The sequence below is a fragment of the Panthera leo genome, chromosome C1 (assembly GCF_018350215.1).
Source record: "Panthera leo isolate Ple1 chromosome C1, P.leo_Ple1_pat1.1, whole genome shotgun sequence".
In the NCBI taxonomy this organism is placed as follows: domain Eukaryota; kingdom Metazoa; phylum Chordata; class Mammalia; order Carnivora; family Felidae; genus Panthera; species Panthera leo.
The window spans coordinates 160,705,032-160,732,010 of NC_056686.1; the positions used below are offsets into that span (position 1 = coordinate 160,705,032).

Here is a 26,979-nt window from a genome sequence, read left to right on the forward strand (position 1 = left end):
CCCAGCAGCATTGTCAGTGATGGTCCTGGTGGCACATGAACAGGGAGGGCCCACAGCCCTACTAGCCTGAATAGAAGGTTGTGATTGGAGCAAATATATTCCTGAGTGAGGCCATACATATGCAGAAAAGAGACTGGGGAGGGCCCACGCTATACACATACTCCTAATGGGCTCTGAGCCTATGAAAATACAAAGCGGAGACAAAAAAGGTCTGGTGTACAGTAAAAGCTACAGTGAATTTTGAATGTCCTCCTACTTACATACAGATCCATCAGCCCAAGGTATTTAAGCGTAATTTCTGTATAACCATTGTCTGATCATTAACCTGTGGAGATATATGACAATCCCTGTAAAAGGCCAAACTTAGAAATAAAAACAAGATCAAAACAAAACAAAACAAAACAAAACCAACAAATAAGCATAGACATCACCAGAGGGCATACTGTAGGAAAGAAAGATATCATAAATTTAACCCAAGCAAGTTAATAAACAAACAAAAACATCAATAACAACTTTTAAGGGGGAAGTCAGAATCCAGAGTTGCTCCACTACATCATCTAAACTGTCCAAATTTTAAGAAAAGTAACTAGACTTATAAAGAGACAGAAATATTTGATCTATATTCAGGAAGAAAGGCCATGAATGGAAGTAGTTTCTAAGTATCCTAAGATTTCGGATTTAACATACAAAGATTTCAAAGGATCAGTATGTTCAGAGAACTAAAGGAAACTATTTAAAGAATTAAGATTAAAACAGTGAATCAAACAACAGAATCTCATTAAGTAAATAGAATTTTTTTTAATAGGACCCCATGGAAAGTCTGGATTGAAAAGGACCATAATTAAAATGAAAAATAATGTAGAGTGACTGAATAGCACATTTGAGATAGCAAAGAAAAAAAATCAGTGAACTTAAAACTGGGCCAATAGAAACTGTCCAGTGTGAAAAAGAGAAAAAATGTGTGTAAGGATGAACAGAACCTCAGAGACCTATGGACGACATCAGGTGTACTAATGTCTAATAGTAGCAGAAAGAGAAGAGGAGTAGAAAATGGAAAAAAACAGAAAAATAGTTGAAGAAATAATGGCCAGAAAAACTGAATTTGATAAAACGCATTCATCTATGTACTGGAGAAGCTCAATGAACTCTAAGTAGGATAGATTCAAAAGAACCCATACCTAGACACAAACTAGATTGTTAAAGACAAAGTGAAACCCTTGGAAGTAGTAAATAAAAACAACTTCTCACCTCTAAGGCAATAACAATAAGATTAATGGCAACTTCTCATCTACAACAATAAAGGTCAGAAACAGTAGACATTTAAAATGCTGAAAGAAAAGGGGCACCTGGGTGGCTCAGTCGGTTAAGCGGCCGACTTCAGCTCAGGTCATGATCTCGCGGTCCATGAGTTCAAGCCCCGCGTCGGGCTCTGTGCTGACAGCTCAGAGCCTGGAGCCTGTTTCAGATTCTGTGTCTCCCTCTCTCTGTCTCATGCTCTGTCTCTCTCTGTCTCAAAAATAAATAAACGTTAAAAATAAATAAATAAAATGCTGAAAGAAAAAATTATATCCAGCAAAAATTATCCTTTAAAAATGAAAACAAAGATGGGGCACCTGGGTGGCTCAGTCAGTTGAGTGTCCGACTTTGGCTCAGTTCATGATCTCACGGTTCGTGAGTTTGAACCTCACATCAGGCTCTGTGCTAACAGCTCAGAGCCTGGAGCCTACTTCTGCTTCTGTGTCTTCCTCTCTCTCTGCCCCTCCCCTGCTCACACTGTCTCTATCTCAAAAATAAATAAACATTTAAAAAAATAAATAAAAAATAAAAATGAAAACAAAGCAAAGATATGCTTGAATAAAGGATGAGAGAATTTGTTATTAGTTCTGCTGTACAAGAAATACTAAAAGAAGTCCTTCAAGCTAAAAGAAAATGACAACAGATAGTAATTCAAGGAGAAATAAAGGGCACTGGAAATGATAAATATGTGGGTTACTCTAAAACACTCCATGTATGTATTTGTCCTTATTTCTTCTTGTAACATCCTTAAAAACATAAAGTTGCATGAAGCAATAATTAAAAAATTATTTTTTTGCTGTTTTGCTTACTTAAAAAATATAGATATATTTTACAGTAATAGCATAAAAATGAGGGAGGGAATAGAGCTGTATTAGAGAACAGTTTATTTTACTAGAATTTAGTGTTGAAATAGATTGTGCTAAATTAAGATGTATTTTATATTCCCTTTAGCTACCATGAAGAAAGTCCACTCGTGAAATATAGGAAAAAAAATCAACTGAGGAATTAAATTATAAATAAAAAATATTAACATAGAAGAGGGCAGTAAAGGAAGAGAAGATGACTGAGAAGGATGGGAGACATGTAAAAAACAATATGGCAAAATCAAATCCAGCCGTATCAATAATTACATTAAGTGTGAATGGTCTAAACTTTCTAGTCAAAAGACAGAGATTGTCAGACTGGATTTAAAAGAACAAGACCCAACAATATGCTGTCTATAAGAGACACATTTTATTTTATTTTTTAATGTTTATTTGAAAGAGAGAGAAAGCGTGAGCAGGGGTTGGTGCAGAGAGAGAGGGAGAAAATCCCAAGCAGGCTCTGCACTCAGCATGGGTCCCAATGCAGGGCTTGATCTCATGACCATGAGATCACAACCTGTGCCAAAATCGAGAGCTGGATGTTTAACTGACTGAGCCACTCAGGCACCTCTACAAGAGACACATTTTAGATTCAAAGACACAGAAACGTTGAAAGTAAATGGATGGAAAAAGACCTATCATGCAAACACTAACCATGAGAGAATTGGAGTAACTACATTAATTTCAGACAAAATAGACTTAAGAGAAGAAATAGAGATGAATAGGGTCATTTCATAATGATCATCCCATTAGAAAGATAGAGCACCTGAAATGTATACACACCTAACAACAGGTCCACAAAGTACAAGAAGCAAAAACTGACAAAATGTAAAGGATAAATAGGCAATTCAACAATATTTGACTTCACTACCCTACTCTCAATAATTTATAGGACAGCTAGACGGAAAATAGCAAGGATCTAGAAGACTTGACAAACACTCTCAATCAATTCTATCTAAGTCACCATACATAGAACACACCACTTAACAAAAAATACACATTCTTTTTAAGTACACATGGACATTCTCCAGGATACAGCATAAGTGAGGCTATGAAGTAAATCTCGATACATCTAAAAGGATTGTAATAATGCAATTTATGTTCTCCACTACAATAGAATTAAGTTAGAAATCAACACAAGAAAGAAATCTGAAAAACCCCCAAATATTTGGAAATTAAACAACACACTTTTTTTTTTTTTAATTTTTTTGTTTAACGTTTATTTATTTTTGGGACAGAGAGAGACAGAGCATGAACAGGGGAGGGGCAGAGAGAGAGGGAGACACAGAATCGGAAGCAGGCTCATCAGCCCAGAGCCCGACGCGGGGCTTGAACTCACGAACCGCGAGATCGTGACCTGAGCCGAAGTCGGATGCTTAACCGACTGAGCCACCCAGGAGCCCCTAAACAACACACTTCTAAATACTCAGTGAGTCAAAGAGGAGATCACAATGGACTTTAAAATATTTTGGACAGAGTAAATGAAAAATGCACATAACAAAATCGTAGGAGGCAGGTAAAGTAATACTTAGAGGGAAATTTATAGCTTTAAACACCTAAGTCAAAAAAAGCCCAAAATTGATCATCTAAACTTCAATCTTAAGAAACCACAAAAAAGAACCAAGTAAACCCAAAATAAGCCAAAGAAAGGAAGTAATAAAGATGAGAGCAGAACATGATAAAACAGAAAACAGAAAAATAATAGAGGAGAATCAATGAAACTACAAATTTGGTCTTTGAAAAGATCAGTGAAACTGACAAACCAGTAGCTACATTGACCAAGAGAAAAGGGAGAATGTACATATTAGCAAAATCAGAAATGAAGGAGAGGATAGTACTATGGCCTGGACAGAAACTTGAAGTTGACCAACTTTATGTCAACAAATTTGGTAATTTAGATACAATAAACAAATTCCTATAAAGATGCAAGTTATCAAAATGGACTCAAGAGGAAACAGAAAATCTAAACAGACCTATAACAAAGAAATTAGAATTAGTAATTTAAAATGTTTCCATAAGGAAAAGCCCAAACCCAGATGATTTCAATGGTGGATTCTACCAAATGTTTATATAAAAAATAACAACAATCCTTCCCATACTGTTTCAGAAAATAGAGGAAGAAGGAACACTTACTAACTCATTCCGTAATGCCAGTATTATCCCACTACCAAAGCCAGACAAAAACACAATAAGAAAACTATAGGTCAATATCCCTCATGGACATAGATGCAAAAATTCTTAACTGCGTACAGAAGGTCCCCAACTTACAATGGTCCAAGTTACAATTTTTTGACTTTACAGTGGTACAAAAGCAATATGCATTCAGCAGAAACAGTACTTCACATTTTGAATTTTGATCTTTTCTTGACCCAGTGGTATGTGGTACGGTACTCGGTTGTGATGCTGGGCAACAGTGGCAGTGAACCAGAGCTCAGATACACGATCACAAGCGTGAACAACCACTACACCTACAAGCATTCTTTGCCCATAGAGCCATTCTGCATTTCACTTTCAGTACAGCATTCAATAAATTACATGAGATATTCAACTCTTTATTATAAAATAGGCTCTGTGTTAGATAATTTTGCCCAGCTATAGGGTAATCTAAGTGTTCTGAGCATGTTTAAGGTGAGCTAGGCTAAGCATTGATGTTTGGTAGGTTAGGTGTACTAAATGCATTTTCAGCTTAACCATATTTTCAGTTTATGATGGGCTTATTGAGATGTAACCCCATTGTAAGTCAAGGAAGATCTGTATTAGCAAACTGAATCCAGCCACCTGTAAAAAGAATTATATACCATTATATACCAAATGGAATTTATCCCCAAAATGCACAGTTGGTTTAACATGTGAAATCAATTAATGTAATTAATGCACAGTTGGTTTAACATCTGAAATCAATTAATGTAAGGCACTATAATAGATAATAGGATAAAAAGACAAAACCCTTTGGCACCCACACTACAACACCCATTTAGTGTAAGAAATCTCAATAGACCAGTAACAGAAGGGAATCTTCTCAACCTGATAAACAGCATCTATAAAACCCACAGTTAATGTCATGCTTAATGGTGAAATTGAATGCTCTTCTCCTAAGACTGGGGACAGGGTAGTGAGGTTCCACTTTTGCCACATCTATTCAGCATTATACTGGAGGTTCTAGCCAGTACAATTAGATAAGAAAAATAAAAGGAGTCTATACTGGAAAGGAAGAAGTAAAAGTGTCTCATATGACATGATCCTGTGTGTAGAAAATCCCAAGGAATCCACAAAATCTACCAAAGCTCATAAGCAAGGTCACAAGGATCCAAGATTAATATACAAAAATCAGTTGTATTTCTATATATCGAGAATGAACAGTCTAAAAATGAAATTAAGAAACAATTTAATTCAGGGTGCCTGGCTGGCTTAGTTGGTTAGAGCATACAACTCTTGATCTTGGGGTTGTAAGTTTGACCCCTGCGTTGGGTGTAGAGATTGCTTAAAAACAAAATCTTAAAAAGAAAAAAGAAATAATTTCATTCACAGTATCAAAAAGAATAAAATAGTTGAGGATAAATTTAGTAAAGAAGTATAAGATTTTTACCATGAAAAGTATAAAATATTGCTGAGAGAAACTATAGATCTAAATAATATGGAGAAGAAATATTACATGTTCATAGTTTGGAAGACTCATTATTGTAAAGATGGCAATTCTCCCCCAAATTGATTTATTATTAAAAAAATTTTTTAATGTTTATTAATTTTTGAGAGAGAGAGCGTGAGCAGGGGAGGGGCAGAGAGAGAGGGAGACACAGAATCTGAAGCAGGCTCCAGGCTCTGAGCTGTCAGCCCAGAGCCTGGCTAGAACTCAAGAACTGTGAGATTATGAGCTGAACCCAAAGTTGGACACTTAACCAACTGAGCCACCCACGTGCCCCCCAAATTGATTTTATGAATTCAAAAATGATTCATATCTAAATCCCAGCAAATTTTTTTAGATAAGACATTACAAGGTGATTCTAAAATTCACATAAGAAATGCAAAAGACCTAGATTTTTAAAGAACTAAGGTTGAAGACTTAGACTATGCCATATCAATACTTACTATAAGTCTGTAGTAATCAGCAATATAGCACAAGAATAGGTGTAGTATCAGCACAAGGATAGGCATATAGCCAATGTAACAAAATTAAGAATTTAGGGGAAAAAATCCTACATTGATTGTTAATTTATTTTCAACAAAGGTGCCAAGACAATGGGTGAAAGATAGTCTCTTCAGGACGCCTGGGTGGCTCAGTCGGTTAAGCGTCTGACTTCACCTCAGGTCATGATCTTGCGGTTTGTGAGTTCGAGCCCCACGTTGGACTCTGCTGACAGCTCAGAGCCTGGAGCCTGCTTTGGATTCTGTGTCTCCCCCTCTCTCTCTCTGCCCCTCCCTGCTCACGCTCTGTATCTCTCTCCTTTAAAAATAAACAAACATAAAAAAAAAAAATTAAAGGTAGTCTTTTCAACAAATTGTGCCAGGACAGTTAGAAGTCCACATGCAAAAAAAATTATCTTAAATCCTCCCCTTAAACCACACACAAAAATGAACCCAAAATGGGTCATAGACCTAAGTGGAAGAGCTAAAACTGTAGAACTCTCAGAAGAAAAACAGGAGAAAATCTATATACTTTTGGGTTAGGCAGAGTTCTGAGATATGACACCAAAAGCACAATCCATAAAAGAGAAAAATGATATATTTGACTTCATCAAAATTAAGAATTTTTGGTCTTTGAAAGATGCTGTTAAGGGAATGAAAAGACAAGTTACAGACTCGGAGAAGATGTTTAAAATCATAAATCTGATAAAGGACTTGCTTCCAGAATAAACAAGGGACTCCTAAAATTCAATATTAATAAACCTAATTTTAAAGCGGGAAAACTATTCAAATAGACATTTTGCCTAAGATCATGTACTAGGGGCTAATAGGCACATGAAAAGATGTTCAACTTTATTAGTCACTAGGAAGATGCAGTTAACAATATGAGATGCCACTGGAATTATATACTAAAATGGCTATAATTAAAAACACAGACAATACCAAGTGTTGACAAGGATGTGGAGAAACTGAAACCCTCATAGAGTGCTAGTGGGAGTATAAAATGATACAGCCTCTTTAGAAAGCAGTTTGATAGTTTCTTAAAAAGTTGAACATAAACTTACTATATACCCCAGCAATTCCTCTTCTAGGAATCTACCCAAGAGAAATGAAAACATATTTCCTTACAAAGGCATGTACACAAATGTTGATAGGACACTATTCATAATAGCCAAAAATCAGGAATAGCCCAAATATCTATTAACTGGTGAATGAATAAAAATAATTGTGGTAGATCCACACAATGGATTATTATTATTCAGCAATAAAAAGGAATAGAGTACAGCATGAATGAGCCTCGGAATCACGTTAAGAGAAAAAAGTCAGACACAAAAGGCCACATGTTGTATGGTTCCATTTATATGAAATGTGCAGAAAGGGTACATTTGTAGAGCAAGAAATCAGACCGTATGTAGGGCTGGGGCTGAGAGCGGAGCTTAACTGCAAAGGGGCACAAGGGAACCCCTTGGAATGGTGGAAAGGTTCTAAAATTGGATTGGCTGGTGGTTGCCCAGCTCTGTCAATTTACCGAAAATCACCCAATTGTACACATACAGCAGGCGAACTTCATGGTAGGTAATTTATATCTCAAAGCCATTTTTATATCTCAAAGATTTTTGTGTGTGTGCTTAAATTTTGAGGGCTCTTCTAAATCCTGATGCAACAGGGATTGATTTGTTTACCTTGTCACACAGATGCTCTTATGAATTTAATCTTCCTCTCTCTCTCTCTCATGACAGTTGTTAAAAGAAATACCTACATACACGCCTGCCTTTGTTTCAGATCCATTCTTCCGACACCTCTTTGTGTTTCTCAGCTCCATCCAAGTGGCGTTTGATTTCGGCCTCAGTTGAAGTTCTAGTATTCGTTCTGTCAGTGGTCTTGTCTTTGACAAATTTCTTTTCAGGATGGTATTAACGTTAAGAAACCTCAGCATGGAACGGTCCTTATGTGCTTTTAATGTCCTTTGTTAAATCCTTTCATGGGTACACAGTCTTATTTCTGAAATGCACCTGGATTTTAATTATATGCTTGTCTTTCCTTTGAAACTAGAATATGCTTCTCTGGGATCACTCTATGATTACATTAATAGTAACAGAAGTGAAGAGATGGACATGGATCACATTATGACCTGGGCCACTGATGTAGCCAAAGGTAACAAAGCTTCCTGTGTTCTCACAGAATTGGTGGGGCATGTTTTCCCATCTTGATGTGGTGACTTAAGGCAGAAGATTTGTTCTTCTGTGTCTTTAGATGTTTCTTTTTCAGACTAAAAGTACCAGGAGTTCTGCAACTTTCTGTACAGATATTTTCATTGTATTTCGTATTTTAATTCAAGTATAGTTATTTAACATACAGTGTTACCTTCACTTCAGGTGTACAATATAGTGATTCAACAATTCTCTACATTACTCAGTGCTCATCAGGACAAGTGCACTCCTTAATCCTCTTCACCTGTTTCACCCATCACCCACCCCCCCCCCCCCACCCCAGCAGCCATCTTTTTGTTCTCTATAGTTAACAGTCAGGATTTTTGGTTTGTGTGTCTCTCTCTCCCTCCCTCTCTCCCTCCCCCCGCCCTTTTGTATAGATATTTTAAGAGCCTGCCTTTCCACTCCTGCATTCTTTTTCTCTCTTTACTTTCTTTCTTTCCCTAAAACCAAGTCCTAACAAAATACGTGGCTCCAGGGCAGCCATTTTTGCCACATTTTGTGACATTGTAATTGACCAGCTTGCTTGATCAACACATTAAATGGAAAGATCATAATTCTGTTGTTCTGCAAGACTCCACTCAGACTTAGTATCCAGAAAATGTGATTTATTGTGGGATTAGTTCTACTCATTTTGTGTACATAATAATATGCTAAAAATAGTAACCACTTTCAAAAAAAAGTTTTATTTGTCCTGCCATGTGAAAGCAATTCAGATTTTATTTTATATTTAATGTAAACTTGGAAGTCATCCTTGGAAATGAAATATTTTTAATACCCAAAACCCCTAAACAAGGTGCCCAGTTCTTTTTCCCTCATAAATTCCTGCATGGACTAATGCTTTCTAAAGCAATTTAAATTCCGTTTATTTTTATCTTTTCCATTTTCCTAACTGAAGGTCTCTGAGTTTTATTTATAACTGTCAAAGTTGCTTTGGAAACAACTTAATCTAAATAATGAATGCTGATAGTTACACTTGTATTCTAGCAACCCCTAGAAAGTAAGGGTGTCCAGATTTTACCCAGGCACTTCACTTCTTTGCATCTCGCTAGTCTAAGCTCTATAAGCATCTCTTTACAAAGCAAATAAAAGGATATTTAGCACTCAGTAAGGAGAGCAACTCATACTTTGCTTTCACTGGGAAGTCACACAGTGACTTCCAAAAGTAATAGTCTTTCCTTTGGAGAATTATCTTGTCAGTTTTAAGTTTCATCAACACCTGCCAAATTCTTCAAATAGGGAAAGGGAAAAAAAAAGTTTTTTTTTATTTCATGCAAAATGCTGCTGCTGAACCATACTTCATTACCTTATAATAATAACAAGCTCTGTGTTTAGGATGGTGTGCCTAAGGATTCGGCTATGTTAATTAACTTAATTGTGTATTCATGCATCAGGCATTTCAAAATCAGCCTTAAATTTTGGCATTCTTAAAGACATTTTCCTGTAACATCATAGTCACTCCTGTATGTGTCACTAGTACACGGGAACCGCCTGTTTGTAAGCAGGGTGGTGTGCTATTTCGGAGAACGACCAGAAGCATTGTGGAAACACACTCCCATAAATGTAAATGCATATGCAGGCAGTCTCTGGCTTAAAGCACTTCACCTTACAGACATTTGCGTTTAGGGTGCTCAGCCAATTACACCCATGTTATTACTTAATGGCACTTAGGATGGATAGACAGCAAACAAATCAACTGACATCAGTCACTCCGCTTCCTGCTGTGCACGTGCCACTTAAGCTTCCCTGGCCCTCAGCCTGTGAACCTCTTCCCTCCGGCCCTTTCCCTGCACAGTCCTTGTCTGAGGGGCAAGTCCCTTGGCTCCAGATCAGCTCAGTCATCGCTGGGTTTTCTCAAGACGGCTGGCACTGGGTGTCAGAAGGACAAAGAAGAGAAAGAGCAGGGCTAATTAAGTAGTAGACTGGAACTCCAGGGACAGAGTAGGGATGGAGGGAATGAGTAGACGGGGACTGCATGCCAGACTGCAGAGTAATGACATCACGTTTTCATGGCTGGCGAATTGCTCTAAAAGGCAAGTTCTAACGTGTTTGGCCTCAGGTGAGAAGAGTGAGGCAGAGAAGAAACTTGTTTATTTATAGTCCCAAGTAATGCTTAATATTTAAAATGGCCTATAAAAGGAAGAAGAAGTCAGTGCTTTCAGAATGACTTCAGCTCTGTCTGGTAAAGCTCTGCACAGAAATTGGAGAGTGAAAGGAACCCTTGATTTTTATTGATTCCGTTTCAAATTCAGCCATGTATCTTTCAGTTTGACCATGATCGAAGACTTCGAAGCAACAAGATGTTGAGAAATCAAAGAATGAATAATTCTATTCAAATAAGAGTTGATTCATGCATTTTGAAGTAGGCATTGCTTAACATTACTGCTGACAGAATACCTCCTCACAGCCAAAAAGCAAAAAAAAAGCCTCTCTTCTCTCTGAGTGGGAAGGGAAATGGAGGGCGGACCAGCAAGTAGGTCTGAACTGCTGTAGGTCACTCACCAGTGTGTCAAGGGAATGATTAAAACAGGTGAACCTGGACCCAGTCTTGTAATGGTCCTCCCTGATTCCAAATCTCCCCCAGATGACACCAGTCACTTCTTTGGGAACCCAAATCTGAAAACTGATGATGGCGTTTTTCAGCCTTCTTCATTGTTCATAATAAAAATAAGGCAGAAGTATGGATGGCTCTGTAAAAACAAATTAAAGAGAATTTTATATGATTGTGATTACTGCTATGTTTATACACACTGAGTATCCTGTAAATATATGTTATACATTATACACAAACAATTTATAATATTTTTTCTCAAAATATCTGCCATAAGGAAGAAAATGCCTATATTTAAAGCGTTTGTGTTGTGTTTTGAAATCATTACTTGTCAGCAGGTATAAAAACTAGCCCTGCCTCTAATTATAATTAAACAGATTCTACCTGAATTTGGTTCTTAAAGTGAGAAAGAGGTATGACATTCAGTCCTAAAAATGATTAAAAGTTATCCAAATGGTAGCTGTTGAATTTTTAGTTTGTAATATGTAGAATGTCATGTTAGAAGAACACTCTCCTGTATTCTAGCTCTGTCTTGTGTAAAATCGCTTAAATTACTGAGACTTCTGTCACCCTGACTCTTTTCAGTAATATCTGTATAATGCGGGAGTTTAAATTTTTAAATTTTCTTTGTTCTTGCATGACTCTTCAATATTTAACAATCAGAATGATAGAAAAATAATAGATTACTTTAAAAATTAGCCTTAATAAAATTGAAATTTTCTATATACTCAGAACCAAAGCCTACTTATTATGTGTAAATAGATAATTCATTAACAAAAGGAGCTTGTTTGATTGTGGTGGTAGGGAAGCCGTTTCATCCATTACTTAGAAGACAATTTGTGAAGAAAAGGGAAAGGAAATACTATATTTCAATAGAAAAGGTTATTCTTTATTCTAAGAAGGTAGATAGTACATAAATACAGAAAAAGAGTCACTACCAAGAGGATAACTGTGAAGTATATATCTTTTAAAGTATGATTTAAAACAGTAATGTATAATTTTTTATTCAAAATAATAAAACTATGCTTTTTATATATACATTCAGTTTACTGAAGTAACTTGATTTACATTCTAAATATGTTGGAGAGAATTTTGGAGTGCATTTAAATATAGATTATCCTGAAGATTCATCCTTGTAAAAAGAATAAAATATTTTGCAACTCCTGTAAGTTTCTGTATCTGAGGATCATAAAATCTTTTATCAACCACAACTAATGAATCAAACCAGTTCTCCCCACCCATACCCTACCAGTACTCCCAGGGGCTTATTAGAGTGAGTACTGAGAAAATAAATCAAGCTGCAGAAATCTAGATGAAAACTGAAAACCTGGGTCAGAACTTTGGCTGATTTAGAAGGCAACTGGTAGTGGAATACCTTAGTCATTGGAACACTTCTTCCGGTTGTAACTGTGCTATTTTTGTGCAGACTCCAGAAAATTAAGGTTTCCTTATTAGGTATTGTAAGAAGCTGGCTTTACCCACAATCAAATTCCAGCTTCTAAGAGACTAAAGCACATAAACTTTCCTTAGCATACACATTTTCCTAATGTAGATACACCCTGTTTCTATCAATCATGTAAGAACAGAACACATGAATTTAGTTTCTGCTGTTGAATTCTCTGCAAAAATATGACATACTGATGTTTGAAAATAGCTAATACTGATGCAGTGTTGAAAAATGATATTAATGGGCCTTTCTTCTTGTATGAAAAGGAATGCACTATTTACATATGGAGGCTCCTGTCAAAGTGATTCACAGAGATCTCAAGTCAAGAAATGGTAATGTAGCCATATGTTTTTATTTGCCTATTTTATTATGAAATCCATGCACCTTGCTATAGAGATAGGCTCATGCTTTTCAGATCTTTTGTACCCTGATGTTTTAACCCGTCACTGATACCATGAAAATCTTTCCAGTGTCTGTAAATATCAAAATTCTTTATTTTATTTTAAGAAGCTGCATAGTATTCCATTGTATGAATAGCACAGAATGTGGACATTTGGGGTTGTTTACATTTTTTTCTATGATAGAAAATGTTGAGCTTGATACTTCTCAGCAAAAATTTTCAACACATCCTTAATTATTTCCCTAGAATAATTTTCTAAAAGAGATGTTGCTGGATCAAAGCATGTAGTCATACACTTCTAGTCTTCTATTTTTAGATGGTTCTCTGTACTAGCAGTTTTGAGTTTTGTTCTTGTTACTTCTGAATTATTTGGTGTAAACTTTTGATGTTCGTCATATTACCTGGAGTAGTGCCCAAAAATGATCAACACATTTCAGAGTTTGGAAAGCAAAGGCTTTCTTTTTCTTCTTTTCTTCTGTACTCTTCAAAGTTTATTTATGATCCTATATTTTATAATTTAGAAAGTGAGTAGGGGTACCTGGATGGTTCAGCCGGTTGAGCATCAGACTCTTGATTTCAGCTGAGGTCATGATCCCAGGGTTGTGGGATGGAGCCCCGTGTCGGGCTTTACATTCAATAAGGAGCTGCTTGAGATTCTCTCTCTCCCTCTGCCCCTCCCCGACTCTCTCTGCAAAATAAAAAAATAAATATAAAAAAGAGAAAGTGAGCATTTAAAAATGACTGGCAGGATTAGACATTATTACCTTTAAGTAACAGAATGCTTCTTCTGTTACATCACTCGGAAGCTAATGGATAAAGGCAGGGAGTGGGATTATTTAGCTGGCCCACACCAGCTGAAGTAAACATTAGAGCTTGTTACTAAAAAGAAAAAACCTTGCTATCAATCCATTTGCATGCATTAATTATTTACATGCTTTCCAAATGATTCTTCTAAGTAGGGAGAACTATTTAATTTTTTAAAATCTTTAAATCACTGTAGTTAAAATGGGTATATGCTACAAGGGCTATCCTTGCAATGGGTAGTTGGAGGAAGAGACGCAGGGGATGGGCCAGATGCCCTTGTTGGAACTCCAGGACTGTGAGGGTTGTTGCGGTGGAGAAAGGGAAGTTCTTGGCAGCTGCCACTCATCAGTAGTCCGGGTTGTACCCCAGGCTTGACCCTGACTGTTCTTTCCTTTGTCTAGGTCTCTTATCCTCTTATCCTTTGGCTCCTCACAGACAAACTTCCTAGAGCTAAGCGCTTTTGAGAGGAGTTGGCTAACAGGAAGCTGTTAGGAAATCATTTCAATCATTTCAATATGTAGGACATATCAGAGTCTTACGCCCGTAGATTTTTAGTTCATGCTCAGAATTTCATGCTAACAAGTTATTTGACTTCTATTTTTTTTTTAAATCTGCTTTATCAGTATATCCTGAACATCTCATGAGATGACAGTGATTAAATTTTGGATTTGAAACTAATAACGGAGACTGTCCTGATTTTCACCAGTCACAATTTTTGCAGTTACTTGATGGGAAAACAACATACACATTGCAATAATATTGACCTAAGTTTTAGCAATTTTTTCTGAAACGGAATAACAAGACTCTTTTATCTTCTATGTTATACCTTTTTATAATTTTGTTTTTTTTTTAATTAAGCACTTGTTAATCTTATGAGAAAAAAGTAATAGAGGTATTTTAAAGAGTAACTGAATGTGGTATTAACTATATATATATATATATATATATATATATATATGTATATGTATATATATATGTATATGTGTGTATATATATATTTTTTAAACTTATAGCTTGTATATGATATCACATTTATCCTTAGGCTATCTCATGCAGAGTATTTTTCCCACTTATCAAGGTCATTAGTAACAGCTAGTAAGCATTGATCAGCTACCATGTTGAGGGCTCTGTGTGGCTGACAAAAGAAATACCAGAACAGTTCTTCAAGGTCTGCCTTGGGCCTCCTTGCCTCTCATACTCTTATTCACCCACTGCCATGAAAGTCCCATCTGTGTATTAATGCTCCTAATAGACCTCAGGCTCAGAATCACATGTCTGTCTGCTTTTTGGGAGTGGCCGCACAGATATTCGTATGACTCGAACATGTATTGTGTTCACGTTGATCTTTTCATCTCTCTACCCACTAAAAACTTATTCCTGCATTCCCTTTCTCTGTGAATGGCAGTACCAATTGCCTAACCTAGAAATGAGATAAAAAGGGACAGTTTGAGTGCAGAGCTCCTGTTGTAACCATTGTACTGTATTGCCTCTTTATTTGATTTCATCCTTGAGTCCTCCCTCCCCGCCCTGCGTCTCATCATTTAAGCCCAGCTGATTCTGCCTCCTAAATGTGCCTTGACTCGGTCCACGTCTCTCCTGTGGTATGCCGCGGCCTTTGTACAGGCATCCTACAACCGCTTGTGTGCACAGTGATCTCCTTGCCTCCAGTTCTGTTGTTTCATATGCTCTCCCCTCTGCACATTTGACCATTTCAGTTCTCTGGTTAAAATTGTTCAGTGGCCTTCCACGTCTCACAAAGACTCTTCCAGACCAGGCCCCTGCCTTCCAAAGCTGCGTGCCTTTCCCTCTGCTCCTGACCTTCTGCAAGGCTCTTTTTTCTAAGAATGTGCTTTCCCCCTGCGGCTCTCCTCTGTCTGGTTAATCCCAGCTTGTTCTGCAGGTCTTCATGTAAGCACCATTTCTTCCAAAAACTTCTCTCCGACTTCCTTAGACTTAGATACCCCTGCTCTTTGGTTCTGAGGCAATCTCTGTGTATCTCTCATCATAGAATTTATCCCACTTAATTATATACATTTTAAATTAAAATTTTTAACTCCAGCATGATTAATATATGGTATTATATTAGCTTCAGGTGTCATCCCACTTGATTATAGATAATGGTTTCAGGGTCTCTCCCATTAGAGTGTAAGCTCCACAGAAGCAGAGACAAGCCAGTCTTGCTCATCTTCCTCTTCCAGAACATAGTACATGGCCTTGCCCATAGTAGGTGCTCGGCAAATATTTGTTAAGTGAATGAATGTGTGAAAGGGTGAATGAATGAATTTTGTCCCTGCCTATAAGAAAATTACTCTTCAGGGGCGCCTGGGTGGCGCAGTCGGTTAAGCGTCCGACTTCAGCCAGGTCACGATCTCGCGGTCTGTGAGTTCGAGCCCCGCGTCAGGCTCTGAGCTGATGGCTCGGAGCCTGGAGCCTGTTTCCGATTCTGTGTCTCCATCTCTCTCTGCCCCTCCCCCGTTCATGCTCTGTCTCTCTCTGTCCCAAAAATAAATAAAAAATGTTGAAAAAAAAAAAAATTTTTTTTTTTTTAAAAAAAAAAAAAAAAAAGAAAATTACTCTTCAGTTGAGAGCAAAAACTATATACCATGAAGTGATAGTGCTGACGCCTTCCTCAATATCATGCTGGCAGTCTAGTGGCAGAACCCAAGTAAAAAGTATGGTTCTCTCTACAACTATTAATGCATGCCCTGTTTACTGGACAGTATGACATTTGATTTAAACAAATGTTTTGAAAACCTTTTTAATCAGCAGCTCAAGGAATTCGTTTTTTGGTTTTGTTTCAATGTCAGCTTTTTGCAAAATCTTCAATGTAGTGAATACTTCAGTTTTACCTTTCACATGCCATATGGAAGATAGAAGTTTATGGCAGTTTTTTCTTTCAGTATAAGATGACTCAAATTAGATGATTATCATAATTTTTCTTTCTTTTTTTTTAGTTGTTATAGCTGCTGATGGGGTATTGAAGGTAGGACTGTTTCTTTTAATTTTCTTCAAAAGTATTTGTAAACTTCATATGTAGGTTTTTGTGACTGATAATTCTTTTGTTCATCAGTAGTAGAAGGTTGATACTTGTTTCTCTCTTCTCAGATATGCGATTTTGGTGCCTCTCGGTTCCATAACCATACAACACACATGTCCTTGGTTGGAACTTTCCCATGGATGGCCCCAGAAGTTATCCAGAGTCTCCCTGTGTCTGAAACTTGTGACACGTATTCCTATGGTGTGGTGAGTTCATTTCTCATCTTTTGTTGCCCAAGGAAATACAAAAAGCAAACACCTACAGAGGGGGATACAGCAATTTAACACACCTTTACGGCAGTGATGCTGTTTCCTGGTGGGATGCCTAGAGCAGTGGCCGATCCAGTCGTGGGGACGTTTCCTGTGATCACTTTTATTGTGTCCTGTGTTGAGAAGAAACCAGTGCTGCTTCTAAACAGCGAATTGGATGGACCCTGAAGTCACATCGGGCCTGACGCACTCCTGGGAAGAGTGCTGTCCTGGGCTGGACATGTGACTGTGCAATGTCTGTGTAAGTCAGTGGGAACGTGGGTCATTTGGAACAGGACTTCATTGTAATAAGTTACTCAGAACACACCAGTAGATCTGCCACATGATTTCATTAACAGGAGATGTTTGAATGTCAACTTCAAGCTGACTGGTGAGTTTCTGGAGAGTATAGAAGGAAAGGTACTTAGCTTTTAGCACATGGCCTTGCCCATGGCTGCTGCGAGTCTTATAAAGTAGCGTGAGTCTCTGAAACATGAATCGAAGGTATCGTGTAAAAGTCACAACTTAGCACAGTTATGAGAATAGAATGTGGGGGTAGGGGATGCTCAGGGGATGGAGACCACAGGAAAGGATCCCTTAAGGAGCAGAAGCTTTTGGAGGAGGAGTTTTGAGGTGGATCATTCTTGAGGAATAAGCAGAGAGGAAGAAGTAAGTGAAATAGGGAGACCGGTGGGATGGGAGGCGAAGATGGGCAAGGTGATTCTTTGGTAGTAGAAGGAATTCATTTGTTGCCTGTTTTTGTTTTGTCTTGTTTTGTTTTTAATTAATTTTATTTTGAGAGAGAAAGTGAGTGAGAGGGGCAGAGAGAGAAGGAGAAAGAGAATCCCAAGCAGACTCTGCGCTGTCAGCACAGAGCCCTACGTGGAGCTCAGACCCACGAACCGTGAGATCATGACCTGAGCCGAAGTCGGTCTCTCAACCAACTGTGCCACCCAGGCACACTCCTGTTGCCCCTTTTTAAAGATAAGCTTTTTTTTAAAATCCCTAACAATACTGTGTATCTCTTAAAAAGTCTAAAATAGTATTTGTAACTCCTTCTCTTTGGGTCTCACCCCTAATTGTAGTGCCTTTATATTTATATTATTACTCTTAAAAGGACATTTTCATAATAAGAAAAGCAACAGACTAATTTTGGCCCATATCAACATGGCTCTTCTTCCCAAACTTCTATGATTTCAATTGCGAGTGACAGCTGATGGCCCAGGAGGAGACCAGCATTGTCGAATGTATTCCTTTGTCTTTCGAGGCCATCAGTCTCTAAATATTTACTGCTGGCTTCATTACTTAAGTTTTGGGCTTGTTTTCATTGGTAAGCTTTTTCTAAATTATAATACATCTTATGTACACCAAATTTATTTAATATAATAGAAATTAATTTTGTTGGCTATTGGAAAAAGTCTTTACAAGAATGAAATACATGTTTTTGGCAAAAGGCTAGAATTTTAAAGGCTGGAAGACAACAGTTGCTTCAGGCTAAATATCTCATTTCCTATAATTCTGGGTGTTTTTAAGGATGAAGGCTATAGGGGTCGCCTGAATGGCTTAGTCAATGAGGCGTCTGACTGGCTCAGGTCATGATCTCGTGGCTCATGGGTTCAGGGCCCTGCATTGGCCTCTGTGCTGACAGAGCAGAACCTGGAGCCTGCTTTGGATTCTGTGTCTCCCTCTCTGTCTGCCCCACCCATGTGTTTGCTTGTGTGCTCTCTCTCTCTCTCTCTCAAAAAGAAACATTAAAAGAAAAAAAACTTAAAAAAAAGGATGAAGGCTATAAACTATTATAGACAGTGACCAAATAAGTCTCAGTGAAAGATGAGGAAAAAAACATAAGTTCCTAAAGACACTAGATTCTAAAACTGGTTTCCTGTGTCAAAAATTATTACATTCTGACCAGCCTCCAAATCATCTGCTGGGGAGTCTGAAAATGAGGGAATTGGTTGCAATTTCAGACTTTTTGTGAGATCATTTTCTCTTAGGAAGTTCTGTTCCTTTGTTTTTAAGCAATAATGTATTTTTTTGGTGCGTCAGGCACTGTGCTAGGCACTAACGTCGGGTAGTTTAAATTGTATTTCGCCAGTGTGTCGCTCATCCTGTGGAACAGGAGCCAGCAAACTTTTTCTGTAAAGCACCTGATAGTAAATATTTTAGACTTTAAGGGCCACTAATAATCTCTACTGTGTATACTTTTGGTTTTTTACAGCCTTTGACAAATGTTAAAAGCACTCTGCATTGTGCAGCAGGCCATGGTTCATTCACAGACTCCTCTGTGGAGCAGGAGGGAGGGGAAGGGGAGCACCACGGCCGGAATGGTTCATAGAGAGTCATGTGTATACAGACATACACACACGTTTATGTGGTTACAGTTTTTAAATTCTTTTTGCACATTTATATGAACTAGAAGACTTTTGAGGCTCATTTTAACACTCCCCAAGCTCTTGTACAGCACTTTTACTTTTAAAATTCTCCCAAGTCTGGGACTTTCCCTATCTCAGAAATCTTTGCTCTGAAAGACAACTCTGAGTTACCTACAGAATGAATTTTTGGTTTCGGTATTATGAAACATTTATGAAAACAAATCTCACACCACCTCCCTCCAAAACCTTACAGTTGCCAGGGGCTTTTGTGTGAAATGCACCCACTGCGTTTCCTGAGCTGAGACAGAATCTCCATTCCAGTAACCAAGAATCTGTTCATTTTCACACGCAAACTATCAACGATGGTGGTGACTTCTGTTTGCCGTGCTTAGGATTTTTTCCTATATCTTTTTAAATCCCTTTCACTCATTCCTCATTGACCCCCTCATGTTACCCATAGTTTGAATCAACCTTTCTGAGTCTGCAAATGTTGTTTACTTTATTAAAAAGCTTTTCCTTCAAGTGATTGCTCACTGCTTTTTTAGTAGGTGGGCCTGAACATTTCTCTTGGCGAATAAGGGTTTCTGTGTACTCGTTTACAGATCCTTCCTTTGTTTTGTTCTGAGGAACTTAACAAATTGCTTAACAGATCATTCTATCAAGTAATTTATAGCATGCCTGATAGCCAGTCGCTGAACATTTCCAGTGTTGCTCTATATTTACACACCAGATGCTTCACCTTAGAACCCATGTGCCCCAGTCACATGCTTCTGAATATCCACTCTGCGTTCATGATAGAGACTTCTTCTGACTGGTGGAAACTAAAACAGTATCTTAGAGAGGTTTACTTGGAACTCTGGTTATCCTTACCCATAGCTTTATCAACAAAATTCCATTCAGAAAATTGCACATACACTAACTTAAGTATAAATGAGAATTCAAGATTTTATTTAATTCCAACCTATTCCCATTCTGTTCTTGATAAACACCATTTAGTGAAAGAAATAGTACAAGGCATGCTCTTCAGAGTTGTCTGCTTAAGCAATCATAGCATTTTTAAAAAATGAAGAAAACATTACATGGTCAACGTAGGTATTACCTGAAAGAGCAGTAGCGAATGGTTGTTAAGGTAGGGGCATGTTGGTTTTAAAAGTTTGTAATGCATAGACTTTGAAAGAGAGACCTACCTAGGAAAGCAAGGTGGTTGGTTATTTAGAACTTTTGATCTCCTTTCAAAAATGAGTGAGTAGCTAGAACCACTTGTCATTGAAGTATCTCTTTGCATAGAACAGAATTCCCATAGCTCATTGAAAATCCATCCTGGTCATTGAGCCCCGACACACATACATACATAGCAGTCACATACAGATGAGTAAGACCATAATAAAAGAGTTGTCCTTTTTTGAAATCCACCTCAAAAAAAAAAAACTAATATGTTTTTGCTTTTCATTTTTCTATTTTTTTCAGACTTGCTATAATAACAGTCCCCAGTATCGTCCAAGTCCCTGGCCCTCCGCAGCTTGATAAACCTGTGTGGCTTCTTAGCACATGGCAACACTAACCAGCCTGGTACAGCCTTAAAAATAAATGTGACACAAATCCCCGAAATGGATCTTGTGGTCCTTGCTTCTAAGCTGACAGACTCTGCTAGGCAGGCGATTGTTTTACAATCTCTCCATTTTACAAGAAAGGAGATTGTGCTACCCCCTTAGGGTGATTTCTCTTTAAGGACCAAACCAGAGGAGTGTGTAGTATGTTATCCACAAAAAAGAAAAGGCTGGAGGAAACCAAAAATCATTGAAAGAATAAGCCTTCCTGAGAACACAAGGCCTCGCCACTCTTTAGAAACAAAGCTCTCCTGATGACAATGCAGACAGGATTAGCTTCTCAGAAGCTTCTGAGCCAGAACCACTATTTGAAAATAGAGTGGCTTAAGAGGGAGCATCACTGCCTCACTTGTCTATGAGCCCCGTTCCAGAACCAACCCGGCTCAGGTAATGGCTTTCCATTGTTTGTAAAAGAAAAGGCAGGAAAAGTACACAGCCTTGTCCAAGTTTCTCTGCAAGCTGAAAATAGAAAATTTTCCTTGTGAGCACAATTTAAACGTGAGCACGTCTCAATATAGAATGAGTTGGAAAGTATTTTTAAGGGGAAAGATCACAATAATGTTTGGCCTGCATCCCCATCACTGGTATTTTCAGGCATAGTTTAGTATATTTTTAGACCTCCAAATGACTTCCTCCACAAAGGACTTTTTTGTGCCAAACGTCATTGTGTTTCATGTAGAAACAGCTGTTGTCCTATACCATACCACCTATGTTTTGATACACGCCTACACCTGGTGAATTAGTAACAGGGTATCGTGGCAGGTGCTGGTGCTGGACTTCACCTAAAGAGCCCAGCGGCTCACGGTGCCCTGTCCAGATCCCACACGTGTGTGGCTGTCACAGGGACCCTCAGCTGCAGGAGCATGTCTGAGATACAGAGAGGGACTAAAATGAAACTCTTATGTTTCCAGTGTTAGAACTCTTGGAGAAATAGAACTCACATCTTTGTAGATTTTGGCTATTTTCCAACTGAATATTTTGGAACAGAGAATGACAGAAATCTTTTTCTGTATTACTTCCCAAGCTCTTGGTTTTGCATTTTACCTCATACAATGCAGTCAGCCTTCACGTGTGCGCCTGTGCAATGGGTTGTGCGTGCAGGCCACACTCAGAAAACGGGATGCAAGGCCACTTACCTCGACATTTGGGGTCTGGACCATTTGATTTATTTGAAGTCGATTCATTGTACTCTTTCTCCTGAAGAAGGCCAAATCCTTCCATTTGCTTGCTGTTCATATCCCTTCCCCTCCACAATCCTAGCATCAGGGGAGTGGTAGTGCACTGAATGGAGGGGCTTCATTCCCTGCTCGTCCCCCTCCCCTGTGCAGGTGAAGTCCCAGGGGTGATTGCATACCTGTTCTGGTCTTCCTCAGCTTCCTTTGCTTATAGTGCTTACTAGAATCATCCCCTTCCGGGATGCCCCTTACCTTTTCCTAATCACTTCTGTGACTCAAATAGAATTATTCAGCAGCTCTTCTAAAGAAGCACCTTACACAGTTGATTAAAAGCCGAAAGAGGCTGCAGCGAATTTTTTTTCTCCTGCTCGAGCAGCATCTGCCGATTTCCCTGATTTTCCTGCTAATTATCTTCGTATTAGCCGGAGTTCATTTAACACGTTCTGATTCAAATATGACCGAGCGCTGGCTGAGGAAGCAGTGGATATAGAGTTAAAGGTTTGTAGGACCTGCTTGAATAGATGTCCTCAGTCAACATTCTTATTTAGAAATGGCTTTTGTTTTGTTTTTGGGACAAGAGAAATCTAAATCAAAACCTAATTCATTTGCTTCTCACCTCTGCCATGGCTCCACACCTGCACTATGGTTTGTCATATTCTCTCTCATACTGCAGCCTTCTCTTCTCTAGAGTTATGTCAGGTTAAGAGCTTGACCTTTAGGGCAAGGCAGCAAGTGCCAATTGATAGCAGAGTGTCTTTCGGCAAGTTTAATTTAACTTTCTTAGGCCTTAGTTTCCTCATCTGTAAAATGAGGATAATATCTGTTCGATGGGGTTGATATTAATCATGGTAACATGTGTAAAGGGTTCAACAGAGCATCTGGAACATAATCACTCAATAAGTGATAGTGGTGGTTATGGTGATTTACGGGTAAAATTGTAATTGTTTTTGCACTTCACCAAATGTTGATAGACTGATTTTGATGCTCATTTGTATAGAGAAAGTCACCTGAATATAAAAATCTCCATTACTTAGTATTTTAAATGAAACCCAAAATATTGGCAGTTTTCAGCATTCCCAGCTTCAGTTTGCTTTCTTTGGGCATTCCAGTGCAGATTTATTAGTCATGCTGATCTCAAGGATTGTGGAGAGATGAACATACACATAAATTCACATACACACACACACACACACACACACACACACTCAGCCTATACTTATGAACATAAAGTATTTATTACATTTTAGAATATATAATAAATGATGTTATAGGGGGAAGAAAATTAATACCTTAGACCGACTTACTTTGAGAGCGCTTTCTCCAAAAACACAAAATTTAAATGTTACAGTTTTTGCAAGTACCTACTATTATGGGGTGAAGGGTTTAGCCAGTGATTCGGATTTAGAGCTCAATTTTTCTTTTATCAGACCATTACTGAACCTTTAAAACTACAGTTGAATTCCCAGTTATTATCTTATGGAGAAATTTATCGGCAATTGAAGGTGGAAAGAGTTTGACCAACAAAATGTAAAATCTAATTTGTGGGAATCTGTGAGAATTCTCATAACTTACAAGATAAATTATGTAGGCCCATTGGTTTCATAAAATTTTAAGTCTGGCTCTAAATGTTCTGATTTCTAGGTTTTTTTTCTTTATAAAAATGAACAAAAAATGTATGTATATGTTTATATGTATATGTGTGTATATATATATATGTGTGTATATATATATATATACACACACAAAATGTGTGTGTGTATATATATATGTATATATATATATGAATATATACATTTTGCACAAGTTTCTACAGGTGGGGTTGGTTTTTGTCTGGTAATTGGATACAGTTAAATGTTAGATAAAGTTTCAGTAAAACACCAAAAATATAAAGTACAAGAATAAAAATTCCATTTTCTTTTTGTTCCAGGTTCTCTGGGAGATGCTAACAAGGGAGGTCCCCTTTAAAGGTTTGGAAGGATTACAAGTAGCTTGGCTTGTAGTGGAAAAAAACGAGGTAAGACTACGATTCTCCATTCAGGTACATAGATCAGAAAACAGTATTGGGGTTTTGCAAAAGACTTTTTCATCTTCTTCAAATTGAAAGTAAGTTCACGCTTATGGAAAGATTAGCAGTAGGAGCTAACACAAAGGGTCAAAGTGATGTTATTCCTCATGAATGGACCCTTTACATCTAATTGTTGCAGCTTCACGTCGTGATGCTGTAGATCAAAAATTGTACAAGTACTGTACTAGTTTCTCAGTCTCAATTGTAAAACCTAGGGGTTTGTTCTTAGTGATGAAAGAAGCCATTGCGTCCAAGGTAGGGGAACAGTTTAACTCCATCTCCTGCGTTTAGGACATCTTTTTTACTGGCCGGGAGTTGATATATCTGTAAGAGACCTTCAGCTACTTCAACTTACCTCTCCCAGCAGGAGTCACTATAGTACAAGAAACTGTCGCTTAGATGAGAATTTCAAAAATAAAAGAAGAAAAAATAGTTTCAAAAAAGGGAAAAATTACAGTTTTGCCACCTACGTTGAACACTACATTGAAGATGAGCTCCTCACTGGAATTGGCGAGGCAGTGGCATAACTGTTCCCTTCTTCATGCAGAGCCTTTCCATTTCAAAAGAACTTCAGTGGCGTAAACACCGTTTGTGCTGTGTCCCCAGCCTCGCTTTTCTTCTTCCCACAAATTGAGGCTTTCAGTTAGTTGGACCTATGAGCCTACATCAGAGAACGTGGTACATTCATATCAAAGAGAGCAACTACATTTTGAAAGGTTTAAAATTGTGACTGAAATGCACAGGCATGGAAATCCTCAGCATAAGGATGAAGCATCCAATATCAAGGTACTAGGAGAACTTAGATCAAGTAATGGAAGCATGCAGTTGTCTTTGCAATGCAAAACAACCTTATTTCACAAACCTTCATTTCCAGACCTTATCTGTGCCCTCCACAGAAGGTAAGAGTGTAACCTTAGCATAAAATAATTTGCAGAAAGGTTGACTGTATAGAGATACGCCTTTTTTCATGCTTTAAAAGAATTGGATTGATTTGCTCCCCATGTGAGTGCAGGAACAGACTAGATTAACTAAAAAGCTGCTATTGACTAAGAGAAACCATGTTTCCATAGTTTAGATCACATAATCTAGCTACCTTATTAATTTGTCCTCCTGAGCTATTGAGAACAGATGAAATGTTCATGATAGCTGAACTTGATGGGAGAGAGCTGCCAATTTAAGAAAAAGGAAAAGGAGTTATATTCAAGAACGTGTCTTGCTCAGTGTTTCACAGGAGCTGTTCTGTTTTAATTAAATGTCATGGTTATTCCTGGTGTGCTATTAAATCAGACCTGGTACATAGAATAACTGATATTTTCATGATAGGAGAACCCACTTGTTTCTGTTCAGTTTCTTTTGCCAGTGAGGTGATTAGATGTTTGGTTCTGGGGTTACAAATGAGAGGGAAGAAAATTATTGACCCAATGTTGACTTTGGAGCAGAACACTCCATGTAATTTGTTTCCCTCTATGTTGTTCCAAGATAAACTAGAAGAAAGTTTTTTAAAAGCCAACTGGGCCCTCCAAATATGTCTAAGAAAAACGAATTAATATTTAAAAATAGTACTTCATCTAAAGGATGGCAGAAGAGGTGTGAATCTGAAGCACTTTCAAAACATTGGAGTATCTCTCAAGGATTATTAAAGCTGTTGAGAAAAATGAATTTAGAAACTGCCTTTGGATAGCAGGCTTGAGGGCTGGGAATCACCCATAATCTTCAGAACCTCCCCACCATGTACACGAAAGAGGCTATCTCCCCCCTTTCCCTGAAGGATTCCCTAGAGTAGGTTGTACTGTTTTATCCATGGTGTACATGATGGCCAGCTAATAACTGACGGAGACTACTCAGATCCCTCCCATTCTGGACATAGAATAGCAAATTGAAAAACCCCCCCCACGGTGACACAAGTTTTCCCAACTTTCCACTGAACTTGAGGAAGTCTGGGTATTATGAGGATATTTTTCTCTCTACTCTCATTCTATGTATTTATTTGTCAAAAATATGGAAGTTTAGCTGTAAATTCCATTGTCATCATTCGTGAAGGAGTCTTCATTTCATCTCATAAACGTAGACACTTATTAGCAAAACAAATTCTACTGACATAACATTAAAATAATTGCCAAGTCTCAACTGGCAGTTTGTAGAGAACAAACAGAGGGTTGCTGGAGGAGGGGATGGGTTACACGGGTGATGGGTATTAAGGAGGGCGCTTGTTGTGATGAGCTCCAGGTGTTATTACGTTAAGTGTTGAATCACTAAATCCTATACCTGAAACTAATAGTACACTGTATGTTAACTACCTGGGACTTGACTTAAAGCTTGAAAAAAATTTGCCAAGGATTTATTTAATTTCATAATAAAATCGAGACTTTGATTTAAATGTAATTTCCAAAATCCTTTCAACTTCTAATTATTTTAATTCACTTATTTTTACTTTGGAATATCTTGGGTTCTTGAGTTGAAAAGAGCAAGCTGTGTTTTTTTTTTTTGAAACAGGCCTCATTTAAGTAAAGAATGATGTGTTTAAACTTAGCGAGACACTTTAAATGTAAGCTACTCATGCTAGAATGCACCTATATTCAAATATTAGAATTGTCTTTTCTTTTTAACTTTTATTTTGAAATAATCATAGACTCACAGTAAGTTGCAAAAATATTAGAAGGGATTCTGTGTATCCTTCACCCAGCTTCTACCACTGGTGAGATACAGGTGTAGGCCAATACCAAAACCAAAAAGTTGACATTGATACATTACTCTCAACTAGACTCTAGACCTTATTTAGTTT

General features: G+C 37.8%; 1 protein-coding gene across 5 annotated transcripts in view; it reads left to right on the top strand.

Annotated features, from left to right (window-relative positions):
* The window catches only part of MAP3K20 (mitogen-activated protein kinase kinase kinase 20), a 186,914-nt gene that overhangs the window by 95,589 nt on the left and 64,346 nt on the right, over nucleotides 1-26,979 (top strand). For all 5 annotated transcript variants that reach the window (XM_042949153.1, XM_042949154.1, XM_042949156.1 and 2 more), the window contains exons 4-8: nucleotides 8,334-8,435; nucleotides 12,756-12,821; nucleotides 16,648-16,676; nucleotides 16,799-16,936; nucleotides 24,060-24,146. In XM_042949153.1, the coding sequence (XP_042805087.1) occupies nucleotides 8,334-8,435; nucleotides 12,756-12,821; nucleotides 16,648-16,676; nucleotides 16,799-16,936; nucleotides 24,060-24,146 (422 nt within the window). The remainder of the gene's footprint in view (nucleotides 1-8,333; nucleotides 8,436-12,755; nucleotides 12,822-16,647; nucleotides 16,677-16,798; nucleotides 16,937-24,059; nucleotides 24,147-26,979) is intronic.